The 17,168-nt window shown below is 40.9% G+C and overlaps 1 protein-coding gene across 1 annotated transcript; it reads left to right on the plus strand.

Annotated features, from left to right (window-relative positions):
- Positions 1-348: 348 nt before the first annotated feature.
- On the plus strand, positions 349-16,713 carry vegfba (vascular endothelial growth factor Ba). Its single transcript, XM_056382283.1, has 8 exons — positions 349-2,695; positions 7,162-7,213; positions 7,303-7,499; positions 7,592-7,665; positions 7,779-7,814; positions 10,102-10,182; positions 11,735-11,998; positions 12,474-16,713. Exons 1-8 carry the CDS (start codon positions 2,618-2,620, stop codon positions 12,493-12,495), a joined length of 804 nt encoding a protein of 267 aa, XP_056238258.1. The 5' UTR covers positions 349-2,617; the 3' UTR covers positions 12,496-16,713.
- The last annotated feature ends 455 nt before the right edge of the window (positions 16,714-17,168 follow it).

The following is a 17,168-nucleotide window of genomic DNA, read 5'->3' on the forward strand; positions in this document are numbered from 1 at the left end:
CACACACACACACACACACACACACACCCACACACACACACACACACACCCTGGTGGAAGACAAGGCTCATGGGAGAGGGAGCTATTACACAGGAAAACCAGCTATGAAGACAATTTCAATTGATTTTTATCTAGATTAATGTGCTGCAGAGGAAAACTGTCAAATCATGCACTGACATAATACTCTTACATGCCCTCCGATTTATTATTTGGGAAAACAATAGACAGTGATACAGAGTGGAAAAATAAATCATTGACTTGGTCGACAACAAATTGACCCTCAGACTGTTACACCATGCTGTCTTATTTGATGTGATTCTGTCTCAGAAAAACCTGTGAGAGCTGAATACGTTGATCGGGGGCAGGATGTTCACATGTTCAGAGTCTAAATATAATGCACATAATAATAATATTTCCAGACGAGGGCTGTAGTCAGGATGTATGTATGCTGAAGTCTCCCCAACAATAATAACAACAGCCCACTTCCTGACATCAAAAGGTTAAACTTTATTAATTGGTTGGGTTTTCATATTTCAACTTGGACAACTATATTTTCTATAAATTTTACAAAATTTATACAATTTTGTTTTATGGGTCAATTTCCTGATAATTTCCCTTGAGGTTTCCAGATGTAATTTGATACCAATTATAGAGCAAACAGGCCTTTTTTTTATACATGTGACATTTTCTCGTGTCACAGTAGAAAAAGCACAGGTGTGAATAATTAAACTAATGAAGGCTGAATCCCATTTAGCAGATTCAGGGCCGTGGTGTTGTACATGCTGACTCACTGTCATGTCTTACAGGGACACGAGTAGAACAGAGCCATCGTTAATGTTATTAGTAACACCTGTGTTTTTACTACTATGTCTGCTGTGAATAAAACCTACGGAGGCAAGGTGCTGCTATTTCACTACAGTCTGGTTGATAGTTGTATTTAGTTTATAAGTTGGTGTTTTCCAGAGAAATGTCTTTTTAACAAATGACATCGCATTCTCCAGAAAACTTCCTTGGGAAATGATGTTATATCAGGAAAACACAAAGTCCTACCAGATTTCATTACTTTGAAACAGCCTTCCTGACACTGCCAGGAATACAGCACAGAGTCCTTTTTTAAATTGTTTGACAATATGTAGTCGAATTTAAATATATTCATAATGGGCTCCAACTAACAATTATTTACTCAATTAATCAATTGGTCTATAAAATGTCAGAAAATATGGACAAATCTTCTTCACATTGCTTGATTTTTTCTGAGCAGCAGTCTAAAAAACATATTCAGTTTACTATTAGAGAGTAAGAAAACCAATTAAAATGTCATAAAGTCAATGTCATAAAGAATTAACCTATTATCAAAACATCAGTCATTTGACCAATCAATTATCTATATTCATATTTAAATACGAGAATCAGCATATAAAATAACCATCCTAAACCCCCTGAATTTTACAGAGAAATGCCGGGAACATGACCTCAACGTCCTCGGTGACAGCTGCAGCCTTGTGCCCCACTTGTAAGGGGTCCCTGGAGGCCCCCCGACCCCTCACTTTGGGACCAGAGGAGACGTTACACCTGTATGCAGTGCGCCTGTCCCGTTTGGAAAAAGTTGGCAGCGCAATGGTTACGCCGCCTGCGTCTCAAGGGCAAAGGAAATGAGGAAACCGATCACAACAACAAATGAAGACTCCCACCTTTCCAGACCTCTCTCTGTCTGTCTGTGGGCCACCCTGCTTTGCTGTAGCGGCGCTGCCATGTCAGTGGAGGATATCAATCTAGGTTTATTTATAAGAGGATAAAAAAAAAAAAAGAAGATGCGCCTGGGGAGGAAACGTCACATTTTCAGTGGGAGCGACAGTGTGGAGAGACTGTGACCGAGCCGGGAAGAGGAATATGCGGCACTGTCACTCCGCACGTCGGCCCAAAGCGTCGGATCATTACCGGATGAACGTCCGATAGCTGGATAATGTGATTTTTTTTTCAGCCGCACAGAGGATTTATGATCGCACCACGTTTCAGTGGGAACCTGGATGATCCTGCAGTCACGCCACCCCGGACCCCATAGACCAATTTCATGGGATCAGGACCAATAGACTGACGGTGCCCTAAAATAAATACAGGGAGGCATCACAAAGTTTAAACAAGTGTCACCAAAATACCAGGATTTTGGGGATATGGTGCCACGGTTAGATATTAAATAATGACTTAAGAAAGGCGCATGTTGTCGGTGTATATGTTAAAATTACTGGATGGATGGTTATTTTAGACAACCGCCTCCAGTGTCTCCTTAATTAGGCTAAGGGAGTATAACAAACTATCATTAGAGTTCATATTGGGAGCTGTCTCCTTGTACAGTTCAGATCGTCTAGTGTCAAACGCAACAAAAATAAAGTTATTATTCTATCACTGAGGATGCCACATGGGAGTCCTGTCAAGGAAGGGAGACCGGAGCTTGAAAGCGGGATTTCTGCGTCTTTAACCGGACACTGAAGCGAAGGAAGGAGACACCCGGACAAACCACCTTCTTTTTTTCCTTTTTATCTTCTTTTCTTTTTTTCTTTTTTTTTGGATTGGTCCAAATTTTAGATTTTTTTTGGCGTGCCCCTTGGACTCCTGCACAATGGGGATTATGCTTCAAGTTATTCTAGGAATGTTTCAGTTCCTGCTGCTGACCAGAATACCGACGTCTCATGCCAAGGTATGAATGTATAGACCATTTGACCTCAAAAGACTGCAAGTCTGAAGTGGTCAGCCTGCTACCAGTCATGAGCTTTATTTCTATTATTTTGTAGTCACGAGATTTATTTCTAGTTTATGTAGATTTGCATTAGCCTGAATAACATGCTTTTTGTATGAATTCATTGTGTTGGAGATCATGTGGGGCTTTGTGGAAGTTATCCCCTAGGTCAATGACACCTGTCACTTTAGGCCCCGTGACAGGAAAAATCAGTATAATAGTCGGATTGGATGCTACGGCTTGTCTGTGTCGATCAGTAATTACTTTATAGTCACATTTTGTTGTTTATTGTCTCCTGTCACTATCACAGAGTAAATCAGCACTACTTTCTAATGAGGGACTTTTTATAGGCTAAAGAGTTTATACCTGTAATAAATAATTTACTGTTGCTTTGTAGATCAGTTACAAACCATTGGTTAGACCAGTTTTTGGGTTGCCAGGTTGTGAAAAATCCTCCTCCAGCATGGCATTTGGTTATTCTTTTTAGCTAACTCATTGGGACACCTCAAATGGGCTGTTTGACCACTTTCTTTTAGGAGAAAATAAAACCGCAGGGCTTTTGGACCGGAAATCCCTCTGACATAACGTTTTTCACAGGGATAGATGTGAAGATAACATTCCAGTTAGCTTAGCTTAGCATAAAGACTGGAAACAGGGAGAAACAGCAAACCTGGCTCTGTCCAGAGGTGACAAAATCTGCCTACCTGCACCTCTAAAGCCCTGTGTTACCGTTTTTTGTATCGTTTGTTTAATTTATACAAAAAACAAAGTATAAAAATGAGACATTTTGGCTCGGACCAGTAACCTGCTGGTTGCCTGGCAGCTGTTTCTGGCCAGGAATAGTCCAGTACATAATCACCTGTAAAACAGTGAAATGTTGTTTTTACACATAGGTTTTGTACAGATTAGAATAGCATGTTAATTAGTAAGCGTTAGAGGTGCTGGTAAGAAGATTTTGTAACATTTGGGTAGAGCCAGGCCACCCATTTCCACTTGTTTTGAGTATTTGGGCAAAGCAAAGCTAACCAGCTGCTAGCTGTAGCTTCACATTTAGCCTACTGTACAGAAACAAGAGTAGTACGTCTTTTCTCATACTCTTGGCAAGAAAGTGAAGAAGACCGAGCAAGTGTCCCGCTGAAAGAGGTTTATCTACAACCTGGCATCCCAAAAGTTGTACTTATTAATGACTTTGTTATAACTAATTTACGAAGCATTGGTAAATTATTTAATAACCAGTAGCTAATAGAGCCATTTATGGCTGCAACCAACCATTATTTTCATTATTGATTATTATCATCTATAGATACATTAGTCTGTGAAATGACTGAAAATAATACAAAGAAACCCATTGCAATTTTACAGAGTCTGTAAAATGAGAGGGATAGTCTTCTGATTGCCTGTGTCAGACCACCAGTTTTAAACCCAAAAGATATTCAGTCAGCAGTGATATAAAACAGAAAAAAGCAGCAAATTCCCACATTTGGAAAACATAAATGAGAAGAAATGAGAAGAAGAAGATGAACATGAGCAATTCAATTAATTTTCTTTCAGCTGACTAATGGATTAATAAACCAATAATTTTAAGTCTAAAGCCTCTAATTACCACTCTTTATGATTTATAAAGGGTGCCTTGTTAGAAAGTGGTTCCTATAATTCTTCATGGCCTTGAAGTTTTGCTTTGTGTAATTTAAATAGATGGTTATTAGAGTTATAATTCACAAGAAATGTTCATCAATTGTGCTGTCATGGTCCTTGATGTGACAAATGAGCTCATTTTTCTACACACACAGACCTGCATGCACTGGTTTTTTATTTATGTCTGGAGACTTCTATCAGGAACAAGCAGTGCCCAGAGGCGCTGTGGGATCCAGCCCCGACTTCGTGCCGCTGTATACTGTATGTTTTAGTGATTTGTCATCCTAGACACTACATGTTCACAGTTGCTGTTGCTGTCTCACACCTGAGACTCTGCTCTCATGCCGTCTGCTTCTCTGACTGCTTATTTGAAAAAGGGGTCATCCTTTTGCCTCCTTGGTGTGGGTGTGGGAGAGGTGGTGTTTAGCTGTAGGGCAGGGTCTCTTTCACACACACACACACACACACACACACACACACACCACACACACACACACACACACACACACACACACACACACAGGCCCATCTGTACAGTGTGCTCTGGGAGTGGCTGGGAGCTCAATGTGTTAGACAGTAGACAGACAGCAATGCCAGTGCAGATGGCACTGGGTTGGCACTCAGGAGTGTGTGCATGTGTGTGAGTCAGTGTGTGTGTGTGTGTGTGTGTCAGCTCCTCACAGTTGTGGCTGCCAAAAGGAGGTAATCTCAGCCCAGTCTCAAAGACTGATAGGCCTACAGAAAAGACACACTTACTTCAGCTCACATCCTACTAGTCACAAAATGGCCTCGGTCCCAGCTTAACTCAGAATCTGTGTGTGTGTGTGTGTGTGTGTGTGTGTGTGTGTGTGTGTGTGTGTGTGTGTGTGTGTGTGTGTGTGTGTGTGTGTGTGTGTAAAAGGGGGTGGAGCAGTTAAAAGGGGGCAACTGAACAAAGTCTACATTCCCTTACAAGTGGCCTTGGTCTTCACACACATAAGTCAAATAACAGCAGTGTGTGTGTGTGTGTGTGTGTGTGCGTGTGTGTGTGTGTGTGTGTGTGTATATGTGTGTGTGTGTGTGTGTGTGTGTGTGTGTGTGTGTGTGTGTGTGTGTGTGTGTGTGTGTGTGTGTGTATTAGAGAGAATTGAACTGAGGGCTGTAAAATTCAGTTTCTCTTTTTTTGACAATTTGAATGGTGGGAGAAGTACTCAGATTTACTTCAGTAAAAGTACAAATGTAAAAATATTTCATTTCAGAAGTATCATCAGCGTAATGTACTTAAATTATCTGAAATCTAGTGGAGTAGAAGTATAAAGTGGCAGAACTTGGACATACTCAAGTAAAGTACAAATACATCAAAGTTGTGCTTAAGTAATTAAGTACTTAAGTAATAACTTGAGTAAATATGACTATGACTATGACTAAACTATGAAACTAAAGGAAAAGACGTTGGATTAATTGTCCTAAAACCAATAACAAGCTGCAGTCTGTTGTCTTCCATCAGCTCATTTTATGAAATAGTAATATTTGTCCTATTTATTGACTCCCAGCTTCACACTGACTGTGACAGCTTACTGTCAAGAAATCCAGTGGCAGATTCTCTCACTATCTACCCCTGTGGAGCTACTGAAAATGTTTCAAATGTTATAATCAGGTGATAGATTTGAGGGCAAAGGTTGCAGGTCCAGCTTGTTAAGTAATCCAGCAGCTCACTCCCTCAGACAGCGGAAAATATGGTTGGATTTGAATCGAGTCGGGACGAGAACATAGACAATTTCAGCTGACATACTCAAATGGCGCATGTTACCCTGTCTGTGCAGTAAATATTTCATAATGGAGCCAAATATGAGGCTTGTTTAATTTAACTGTCACCGCTCTTACCCTCTTGCGTGTGTATCTGTGTATCAAAGTTCAGAGTATTCACTTCCTGTCACTTATCACCATGCATTATAAGCTTTTCATGCTCAGATACCAGGTGTGAAAGACTGTGGTGTTCACTGACAGGTAAAACTCTGAACTGTAGATAAGCACCAGTGTGCATTTACAATAGTGTCAAACTGGAAGCTGCAGGCAGTAGCTCAGATGTTAGATTTACTGGTATGGTTTCATTCAGGAAAAAAACTTGATCAATAAAACAAATGTATGCAACGTTATGTTGTTGAACATATTTGTCAGATGAACTTTATTTTTTTTTAAAAGCCTAAACTAAATGTAAACATTGAAACTCATTCTCTTTAGCATCTGCAGGCAGTCTGGGGATTTTCATGTAGGCTACTTCAAGTGCTTATGACATTTGCTCACATTTTTTGACAAAAATTTTACTTTAATTTCATTTTTTTATGTTTTTTTTCGTGCTCTTATTTTGCAAACATGGTTATTATTGGTTTAATATTAAATAATTTGGTGGAACTTAAAGTGGAAAGCAACACCAATTTTAACTCTTGTTTTGCCTCTATTTCCATCACTTCTTTTCTTCTACTGAAGTTAGCATGCTAACCAGCTAGCCCCAAAGCTGTCACCTCATAATACTACTTTGTGATAGTCACTGTAGCATCTGCCCACAGTTCAGCATGATAGGATGAAGACCTACCAAAGCACTAGTTTGTTTAACTTTAGACTGATTACGATGCATCATTTTTCACTTTCCCACACTTTTGAGTCAAGTTTTTGCTAAACTGAAATTAAACCAATCGTCATGATTCCAAAGTGCTGAATGCTATCAAACAGATCAACTTAATAATGGACCCATAAACTTACTTAAACAATGCTTTCAACATGAACTCCTTCATTATTTTTATTTCTCCCAACAGCTTGCCCACTGGCGGCCAGCAGACTCCCCCAAATCCAGAGAAGGTCGAGAAGGTACGTCCCCTGTTCCTACAAAGATTCCTCCTCCATGGAGCTGAAAGAGTGAAATTTAAACACATTATTTGTCTGTGTCGGTCCACCAGTGCGGCGGTGGTTGGAGGTGTACTCGAGGAGTGGATGTGAGCCTCGGGACACTCTGGTGGAGGTTTGGCGGGAGTTGCCAGGGGAGACCCACCACCTTTTTGTCCCGTCCTGCGTGTCGGTGAGGCGATGTGGCGGCTGCTGTGCTGACGAGGCCCTAGAGTGTGTGCCCTCGCTCACTCACACGCTCACCATGGAGGTATCCATGCAGGCACACACACTAAATCCCTAGAAGTGCAACAGTGAGAGGATGTCTGTGGTTTAACATGATATTTGCCCATCTGTGTGCAGCTGATGAGGACCTCCTTCATGAAACATGAGCTCATTGAGTTGCCCTTTGTCGAGCACAGCCAGTGTGAGTGCAGGTAATACAAACACTTTCAGTGTCTGTGCACAAAGGTGGAGATGCAGGGTGTAACTGCTATCATTGACGTCACTGCACCTTTATACTGACATTGTCTATTTTATCTGTGCGCAGATTAAAAGAACATTTCCAGCCAACACCTACGACAAGGTAACGCACTTTGTTTCCCCCCCCCTTTTTACCCTCTGTCGTTCTGAATTTGAATCTTTCTGTTTTTGTTTGTCGCTAACTGTATCTTAGTGAGCTGTTTTTGTGAGATCTAATGTTGATTCTTATCAAATAACGTTATCAAACCCTGTCTCTAAACTCATGTCCAAGCTCTGCACTAATGATGCTGTTATTAATTTGCTGATGATGCTACGAATGAGGAGGAGGTTTTCATCCAAGAACATCACAAACCTAAGGAACCATAAGTAGCTTAATAGTGTTGAAAAGAGGTTACATTCATCAGCTACTTGTTTTAGTATTCATCATCCAACGCCAGCATGTGTTAATCGACACTTTGTTGTATGAGTGGATTTGACAATTTTGGAAACTCTTCCTGGCTTAGGTTAAGTTACAGGCCAGTATTTCCCATTTTAAAAGCACAAACTTACAAAATTCATTCAATTCATTCATTAGATGGTTCCTGACAACAGCAGGGAACATAAAGAGGTAATGTGGGGAAGGTAGAATCACACCAGACACATTGTGGCTACATAGTATGGGTCTTAGAGAGCTGGCTTACCATGATGCAAAATAATAATATTGGCAAATAAAAAGTTGTGATAAATTTGACACTGTAATGAATTACTTATCTCTCACAACTTGATTTTAGGGTTTCAAATTTGCAGTGCTTGGACTAAAACATAAGAGAAGCTGTTAATCTCTGACTTTAGGTTAATAAATTCATGAAAGTAAAGAAACTGTCCAGGAGATAGACACTGTGCTGTTCAGGTTTTGTTCAGTGTCAGCTGGGACTGACAGCTGTACACTGTGAAACAGACACTCCTGTTGGGTCCCTGATGTTTGTGTGCCTCATACTGGCAGGTCCGACCAGGCAATCATATGATTGCATCTTTAATGTTTATGTCCCCCTGCTTCCTGTTAGGATGTGGACATAAATAAAGGATTCCAATGTATGTGTGTGTACATTTTAAAACTCAGTAAGGAGTGTGTGTGTGGTTTTGCTGAATTTCTACATGTACTTGTACACATGTGTGTGTGCTCTGTGTATTAGTATAAATGTATGTTAGACTTTTAATGTGTGTGAATATTTGTTTCTGTGTGGTTCGTGTGAATGTGTGTTTGTCCCTCAATGAGTTAGCATCTGTGTGACTCTCTCCCAGCATCCCCTGGGATGGCCCTCATCCTGTTGTCACCATAGTGATGATTTTATCTCCCCTGCCATGTGCTCTCTCACAGACTGACAGGGCAGAGTCACGCATTCATAATAGTAAATTAGAGCTCCAAAGACAACAGCAGCAGCAGCAGTAGCAGCAGACTCTGCTAATGATGTCAGGACTAAGCTGGTAAACACTGTCCCCATAATAATTTGATATAGTTTAATAGAGTTTACAGCAGATGGGATTAGAGCAGAGAGAAACAGAGAGGTTAAAAGTGGAAAACCAGAGCTGAAGGGCAGATGCACTTTGCTCTGAGGGCACCAGCATACATTAAAGTAAAACTGATTGTGCTCAATAAAGGTTGGACAGTGGCATGATAAGGAGGGTGGGAATCAGCAAACTGTAGTGCAGAGAGTCATGTAAACTGTGTGGACAAAGAATGCAAAGCTATTTTCTTGGGAGTGTCTCTCTCTTTCTCCCGTGATGGCCTGCACTGATGTGATTGTTTCGCCTTCTTCGCTGATTTCTGTTAATGTCAGGGGATATAATGAGATGGTAATCCACACTTTTTGGAACTTTCTGCTCAGTGATCCGACTGAGACACAGTGGTGGGAGAAGTTCTCAGATCCTTTACTTAAGTAAAAGTGCCAGTACCACTCTGTTAAAATACTCCATCACTAGTAGAAGTCCTGCATTCAAAATTGTACCTTGTATCTTTGCAACAATAAGTACAAACAGCATAAACAGACTAAGACAACTGTCACACTCTGCAAAACAATAAACACAATGTCCAATTAGATGCACCTGTGCACCACAAATATAAACATTTTTCCACAAACCCTTCTGTGACTCAACATATCAAATATTAAATGTTGTCTAACAAACTGGCATTAGATACTGTCTGATCAGATTGACTATTAGTTGTAATGCGTATGTGATAGAAATCTTAACAAACATTGAAAGGGGACATGCAGTACATTGGGTTCATTTAAGGATATAGTCAAAAAATATTCACTCCGTAGATACAGGGAGACTCATTTTAATTTGATGTTTGTTGTTGCATACAAATTAAAAATTGAACTCCTCACATTTTGTGTGTCTGATATTCTCAGGCTGCATCTGAAGCCACCAAGAAAAGACAAGAAAAGGGAGAGGGGAAAGTCCAGACAGAAGAGCGGAGCCACCAGAGCTGCGTATGTTTAACATTCACTACACACTTTTGATTTTGTTTTATTTTAAACTCAGTTATGAACCTTAAGTTTAAGTTTTTACTCATGTCAGTGTTTTTCAGATACTGTCAGCCTCAGTGTGAACGTTTGGATTAGAAAAACAAACTAGGTTATCTGGTCTATATTATTACTGAAGGACAATTTGTTTTACAGCCACACCAGTCAAGGTCTATCACACACACACACACACACACACACACACACACACACACACACACACACACACACACACACACACACACACACACACACACACACACACACACACTTGTAGGGGTCACCTCTGTTTTGTAAGCACATAAGACTGCCAAGCCTCTTAATAACAACGAAACAGTATACAGCATATCAGTTATTTGTGGATATTTATCGTATACTGTGATCAGTACTTACTAAATAATTATCAACTCAGACTGCTAAGAAGGTCAGTTAGAAATATAAAAGGACAATAACAACATTTTGAGATTATTAACCTGCTACACTGTGATCTGAGAGGAAGAGGTGCAGCTAGATGTGCCATGATTCCCGTGTTTCAGTACAAATCAATGAAGGACAAAGGGGTTAGCGCTCTTTTCCCTACAACTTTTTTTTTTTCATCTGCTTCCCCTTCACTTTGCTGTCAATCATTTCTGTCCCCTGGGGGCCAGAGGTGGCTTGGTTTGGGTGTGATGTCCCTCGGCACCCATCCATCACTCAGAACAGGCTTTATTCAGACTCTGGCAGGGGTGAAATCTGTGTAATTTGCTCTCAAATGCCACCTCCTCTGTCCATGCCAGTGGCAGGCGTGGTCATCGGGATCTGAACAAAGATGGCCCCTCTCTGCCTCATTAAGTAACTTCATTAAGGCCGCCAGCCTACCGAGAAGATGGAGGCAGAACCAGCTCCAGTTAATAGACCAACTGATGCAGGCAACTTTCTCAGACGCAGAGAAAGTACAGAGAGTCTGGAAGAGTAACCGAAGGCCTCACGGGCAATGAAGCCATGGTAACGGACAGAGAGACTAGACGGACAGAAAGAGCAGAGAGTTTGTCAGCAGCTCAGGAAACAGTATCCCACATTAGTCACACATCTCCCACACACTGCATTGTGTGGGTTTGATTCAGACTGGCAGGGTGCATGTTTAAACAAGCCTTGCATTTAATTTTTCACCATGCTAGTGATGTGGTACGAGATCAGCAGCAAAGTAGCAAAATCTTTTGGAGCCTGTATTGATCCCAAAGTTGGTTCAGACATTCATTGTTCCCAGACGATGACGCCTACAGACAATCAGTGGATGGATGATGAAATTTAGTTCAGACATTCATTTGCAATAACTTAAAAACTTTGGTTGTCCCCTACCTTTCCGTGTTGCACCACCATCAGATTAAAATTTTAATTTGTTCAATACTTATATTAATACCTGCAAAACTAATGACATTCCCATCAGCCTTTGCTGTACTTTAAAGTGCAGCCGTAGACTCTTGTTAGAGTGAATTAATAAATTCTAACCACATTCTTCTTACATCCCTCTTCCCTCCAGGACCCATGCTCCCCCAGCTCTGCCTCCCCCATCCTCTCCTCCTCCTCCATCACCTCCTCTCACCATCTTCCTTCCCTCTCTCTCTCCCTCTCCCTCTCCCTCTCCCTCTCCCTCTCCCTCTCCGTCTCCGTCTCCGAGGCCTTGTTGCCGCCCCTGTAAGGGGAGGAAGTGGGCATTGGATGCAACGTCGTGTGAGTGTCGCTGCACCATCAGAGCTGAGAGCTGTAGCCAGAAAGGTCGGAGGCTCAACCCTCACCGCTGCAGGTCAGTCCACACACAACTAAAAAATAAACATTTGCTGTTTGAACGTCTCCTTATTGGTTTTTGAACATACAGATGTGTAACAAAAAAGTTCAATTCAGTTCAGGAAAATGCACTTGAGTGAAGCAACTTGAACTGCATCAGGCTCTGCCTTGTACAAACTAAATCTGTATGTTCTCACCAAAATTAATTTTATATACAGATTTTGAAACATCTAATGTTTGAGATTGTGCTCAGTTGATGCAGTGAGAAAGCTATGCTGGCAGCAGCTGTAACTGATAAAGGGGGCTGTCTATTAGTGGTGGGGTCAGCGCTTTGACTCCACACATCAAAGTGTCCTTGAGACAGACACTGAACCCCAAATTGCTCAGGATGTGGGTGTATTTGATGGAAAAAAAAAAATTTAATTTTGGACAAGAGTTACTGCCAAGAAAAGTAGATGCTAAAACCTTCCTCTCATTATTGTTTCTTGTCCCAGGTGTGATGCCATAAGGACTTGATGTGACCGTCCACTTTCTTTTCACCTCCTTCTCTCCAACTACCCCTGCTAATTCATCGTCCACTCTCAGCATCACTGCCATGGAGCATACAGACGCTTGGACATCCAGTATCTCAGATTGAAGGAAATATTAGCAGAAGCACACACAAGAACCTGTAGTAGCATTCTAGTAAAGCAGAACATGCAGCATTACAGCCTCAATATACTGAAGATCTACGTGTGTGTGTCTGTGTGCAGCCAAACATCTTACCGCCTCCTCGCTTCTGTGGAAAAGCTTCCATCAGTCCACATGTACATGCCTGTACAGACGTGTAGAGTCACACTACTCACCCAATGAGTGGAGGGATGAAAGTGGCAGAAAAAGGGTGACTTTGAGAGACGTGGAAATACCCAGAAAAAAATCTTTCTTGGTGGACACAAGCCAACAGTTGAACATGCTCCTGTCCTGCTGTGGCTTGGACATTGGACCCAAGATATTCCCCTTCCCTGCAGAGAACAGTGGAGACAGGAATGATCACACTATACAAGAACAACAGAGATGAACTGGACCGGTCTTACGCAGGTGCCCTGAGTTTTCATGCTTCAGTGGAAGTTGTGACTTGCTGCTCACAAGGAAACTACACATGGAGATGTTAAGTGAAGGCCAATGTTTGTGCAGAGGATTTGAAAAACATTGGGAACAGATTATTAGAGGACACATACTCACTCAGACATACCAGAAGGACATAAGACATGCACATGAACTGGCACCCCAGTGTGTGTGGACCTATAGTTTAGCTGAATGCTGGAAATGGAGTGTATCTGTGTGGTCTCCCCTCTGAAAGACCCAGATGGGTTATCCCTGCAGCCGTTTTCTCTCATTCAAAGCATATGACCACAGGCTGGCTCTCCAAGCCGCTTTCCGGCATTTGTTTAATTTGGGCCTTTTGTCTCCATCTTTTCTCGGCACCTCGATTGAAAGCAGCCGCTTTGCCTCTCTTTGCCTCTCTTTTAGGCAGTGAGGAGAATGACAATAATGAGGCCTGGCGGCTGTCCACTACTTCACACACAAACATTCACACTTATAACACCAGGAACAGAGACAGCACTGCAAATGCAGACACATACAACCTCACTCACTCTGTGCTATAGCAGACAGACACACACACACAGATATATATATATATATATATATATACACACACACACACACACACACACATGCAATGTGAAATGAATGCAGGTAGCCATAAGCTTTTGTTCGCGCCACACTAAGTGTGCAAATAAATGTCAGTTGTTTATATTTGCAATTTAATGCAAAGTCGTCATTAAGTATTGTGTTATATGCCTGTTTTATATTTTATTATAATTCTGTCAAGTTGATTGAAAAGATATTCTATATTGCAGAATGTGTCTTTGTTTTGTTTTTGTTCATCCTTAATCCATCTGCATAAAGAGTCACACTGGGTGGCCGGCTACGTACACAGTCAGCAACTAAACCGATACGCAAATGTATTGAATTTAAACAGAAACGGCTCACACGGGCCACAAATGGGAGACTATATACATTATAATGTGTAATTCAAACAATCAGTTGGTCACTGTTGTCTGCAGCACTCAGAAACCAAGCAAATAGCAGTTCCCAGTGCAGTGAAAGGAAAACATGGCTGTTGTTGTTGCATGTGCGAGCTGGGATGGAAAGAGTATTATTCATTTGGAACATAACTTGTTTATATTCTGAATGAATCTCACGGTTTAACTCCATGTTAGTTCACGGCTGCTTGGCTGCTGGGTGGGAACTGGGATTTGAACTGTGACTGGTTCAGAAAGGATGAGGTCTTGAGCAACATGTCAGTCAGCGTGATGGGCTTAAGCCAGGGGTCCGCTGTCATGAAGAAGACTCGTAAGGGCAGGACAGGGAGTTGAAACCCCTTTCTGACAACCATTCAGAGCCTGTGTCCCATGTTAAATTTTACCAGTGACGTCTTAGCTCCATGAGAAACAGTAGCTTTGAAACTCTGTGATTCATGTTTGTACTCTCCCCCCGATTCATGCCATCCTGCTGATAGAAGAATAGTCACCCAGAAACAGCGTGCAGTCCAGAGTCTGAATTAATTATGTGTCAGCCTTGAAGCAAAGGAACTTCGTTTCAGTGGCTGGTGTGATAAGCTCTGTATTTATACTCTCCTGACATGAGATTATTTTTTTCCACGCTCAAGTCCATTTTTAAGTGTTTGTTATTACTGTCAATCAATGCTTCAATCACTACCTCTATGTCATAACATATTAATGACCAAGTATTAGAGCATTGTTGTTACTTTCTCTGTGTTATTTCAGACCTCTTTTAAGATAATGATATTTTTATTTACAATTAGCAATAAGCACAGTCTCCAGTGTAGAGACTCAGCGCTGCAGCCGATATGTAGTAGTAAGCACCGGTTTGGAGGAACCTATAGGAGATTTCTTAGCAATCTGAAGAGCAGGATTTTTCACAAGAGCAGAGCTGAGCTGGTCTTCTGACTGTAGACCAGACACTGTGTGATAATGTGGAACAGGAGATGGTTTCCCAAAACCTTTGTAGCCTCAAACTAATGGTGACCGTTCTTGGTTTTAAGGGAAATACACTTATTCGTTCTCTTGCTGAGAGTTAGATGAAAGGATTGATACAACTGTCATGCCTGTACAGTAAATATAAAGCTGAAGCCAGCAGTCGGTTAGCTTAGCTTTGCATAGCGATTGGAAACAGCTAGCGTGGCTCCGTCCATGGGTAACACAATCTATGGAGCAGCACTGCAAAAACTCACTAGTTAACATGTTATCTAGTGTATCTCCTTTTTTTAAATCCGTATAAAAACCAAAGTGAGAAAATAACATGCTATGGTTTTATAAGAGTTACGTGCCAAATTATCTGTTGGTTCTGAACATTAGAAACCAGCAAAGACTCCAGGAAGTCACTGCTCCCAGCCAAGAAATATTTTGACTCATAGCCATCCATAAAATGGCACATTGATGTCTTTACACTTCCTTTTTTAAATGGATTTAACAAGTAAGATATAACAAATTAATAAGTGAGCTTTAGAGGTACTGGTAGGCAGATTTTGTTCCCTTTGGACTAGCCGTTTCCTCCTTTTTCTGGTCTTTATGCTAAGCTAATTTAACCGGCATTTGGTCATTGCTATATTTACCATACAGAGAAGATCGATACAGTTGCCACAACTGTATCAATCTTCTCATCTAACTGTGCAAGAATGTGAGTAAGTGTATTTCCCAAAATCTCAAACTGTTCCCTTAAGTTTCTCTTACTCGCAGCTATTTCTACTCATGCATTTATTATTTGTGTAAACTGATACACTTTCCAGTCTTCTTTTCTTAACAATATTGCATTTTGTCAACAAGCAAACAAATGTTTTGGGAAACTGTGAACCTCAGTACAGATTGCATTTGTGTTTGAGATTGCAAAGCACATACTGAACATTAGTCCACTGGGTCAAAAAAAAAAAGAAATCTGTTAATGGCAGAACTGAAGAAGCAAATGGAGTTGGACCGAAAAGCTCCACTCATGCAGACATGCATGACATCAATTACATTCCACCAAAAGAGTTGTGGTGCTGAGATGACTTTTTGGGGGCTTCAACTGTTACTTCTTGTGACCAGATTTTCTTATTTTAAAATACTAATTCTGCATCCCAACTCTTAAAGCTATACAGCCTGGACATATTAATATCCTATTCAAATGTCCTGATCTTGTGTCAGTATCAAACATCAGTGTGCTTTGTATCCGCACAGTCTATGTTGTACTGTAGAGGTAGCCCTGTTCTAGCCTCCAGTGTCTTAGTAGCCTATAGAGACCCCTTACTAACTATATAACATTTTATAATCTCTAATATCCAGCCATGACCTTGTGTATGATGTATAACATACATTAGAAATGTATTTGTAATTTCATTTTAGCTATACTTTGCAATGAATCTCTTCTCTGCAAATACATTGTACTACTGTAGCCTATGTATAAAGAAAAACCTACACTCTTTTTTTGCTGCTACACCATTTGTGCCCTATTATGATGTCTTTGTAGAAAACAATGCAGTTTTATGTTGTATTAGTATATAAATGCCAATTAATCGATTCAATGTCCACATGAAAATGTATACTGCATCGTCAAATATATTGAAAATGATACCAGGATACAACCGTGATGTTACAGATGTTATTAAAGGAAATGTCTTATTTTTCATATAAACCTCTCATTTTCTTCCTGTCGCTGTTTATCCATGCTGCTGTCCCTGTGTGTGATGTCCCTCTGGTTTGACCTCAGCTCCCCTCCCTCTCCTCCATCCCCCGTTTCTTTTGTTTTAATCTCTCATTTGACGGTAATGAAAGGCAAACAGGCATTTTTGATTACGGTGCCACCCTGTTGTGACGTGTTGTTATGGGACATAATATTGTTCCCTCTCCTCCTCTCATCTGTGTTGCTGAGTCAGAACTTGTCAAGTACAAAGGTGTGCAGCCCCACACTGTGTGTGTGGAAAATTACTCATTTTCTCAAATACAGTTATGAGGTACTGGCCCTTACTTGACTTTTTCCATTTTATGCCACTTTATACTTCCCACTACTTTTTTTTTTTTAATTTGAGAGCTATACTTACAAAGGCAGTACAGCACAATGATTACAGAAATAGTGAAGTTGAGAATTCA

This window comes from Seriola aureovittata, chromosome 8, assembly GCF_021018895.1.
Source record: "Seriola aureovittata isolate HTS-2021-v1 ecotype China chromosome 8, ASM2101889v1, whole genome shotgun sequence".
In the NCBI taxonomy this organism is placed as follows: Eukaryota; Metazoa; Chordata; class Actinopteri; order Carangiformes; family Carangidae; genus Seriola; species Seriola aureovittata.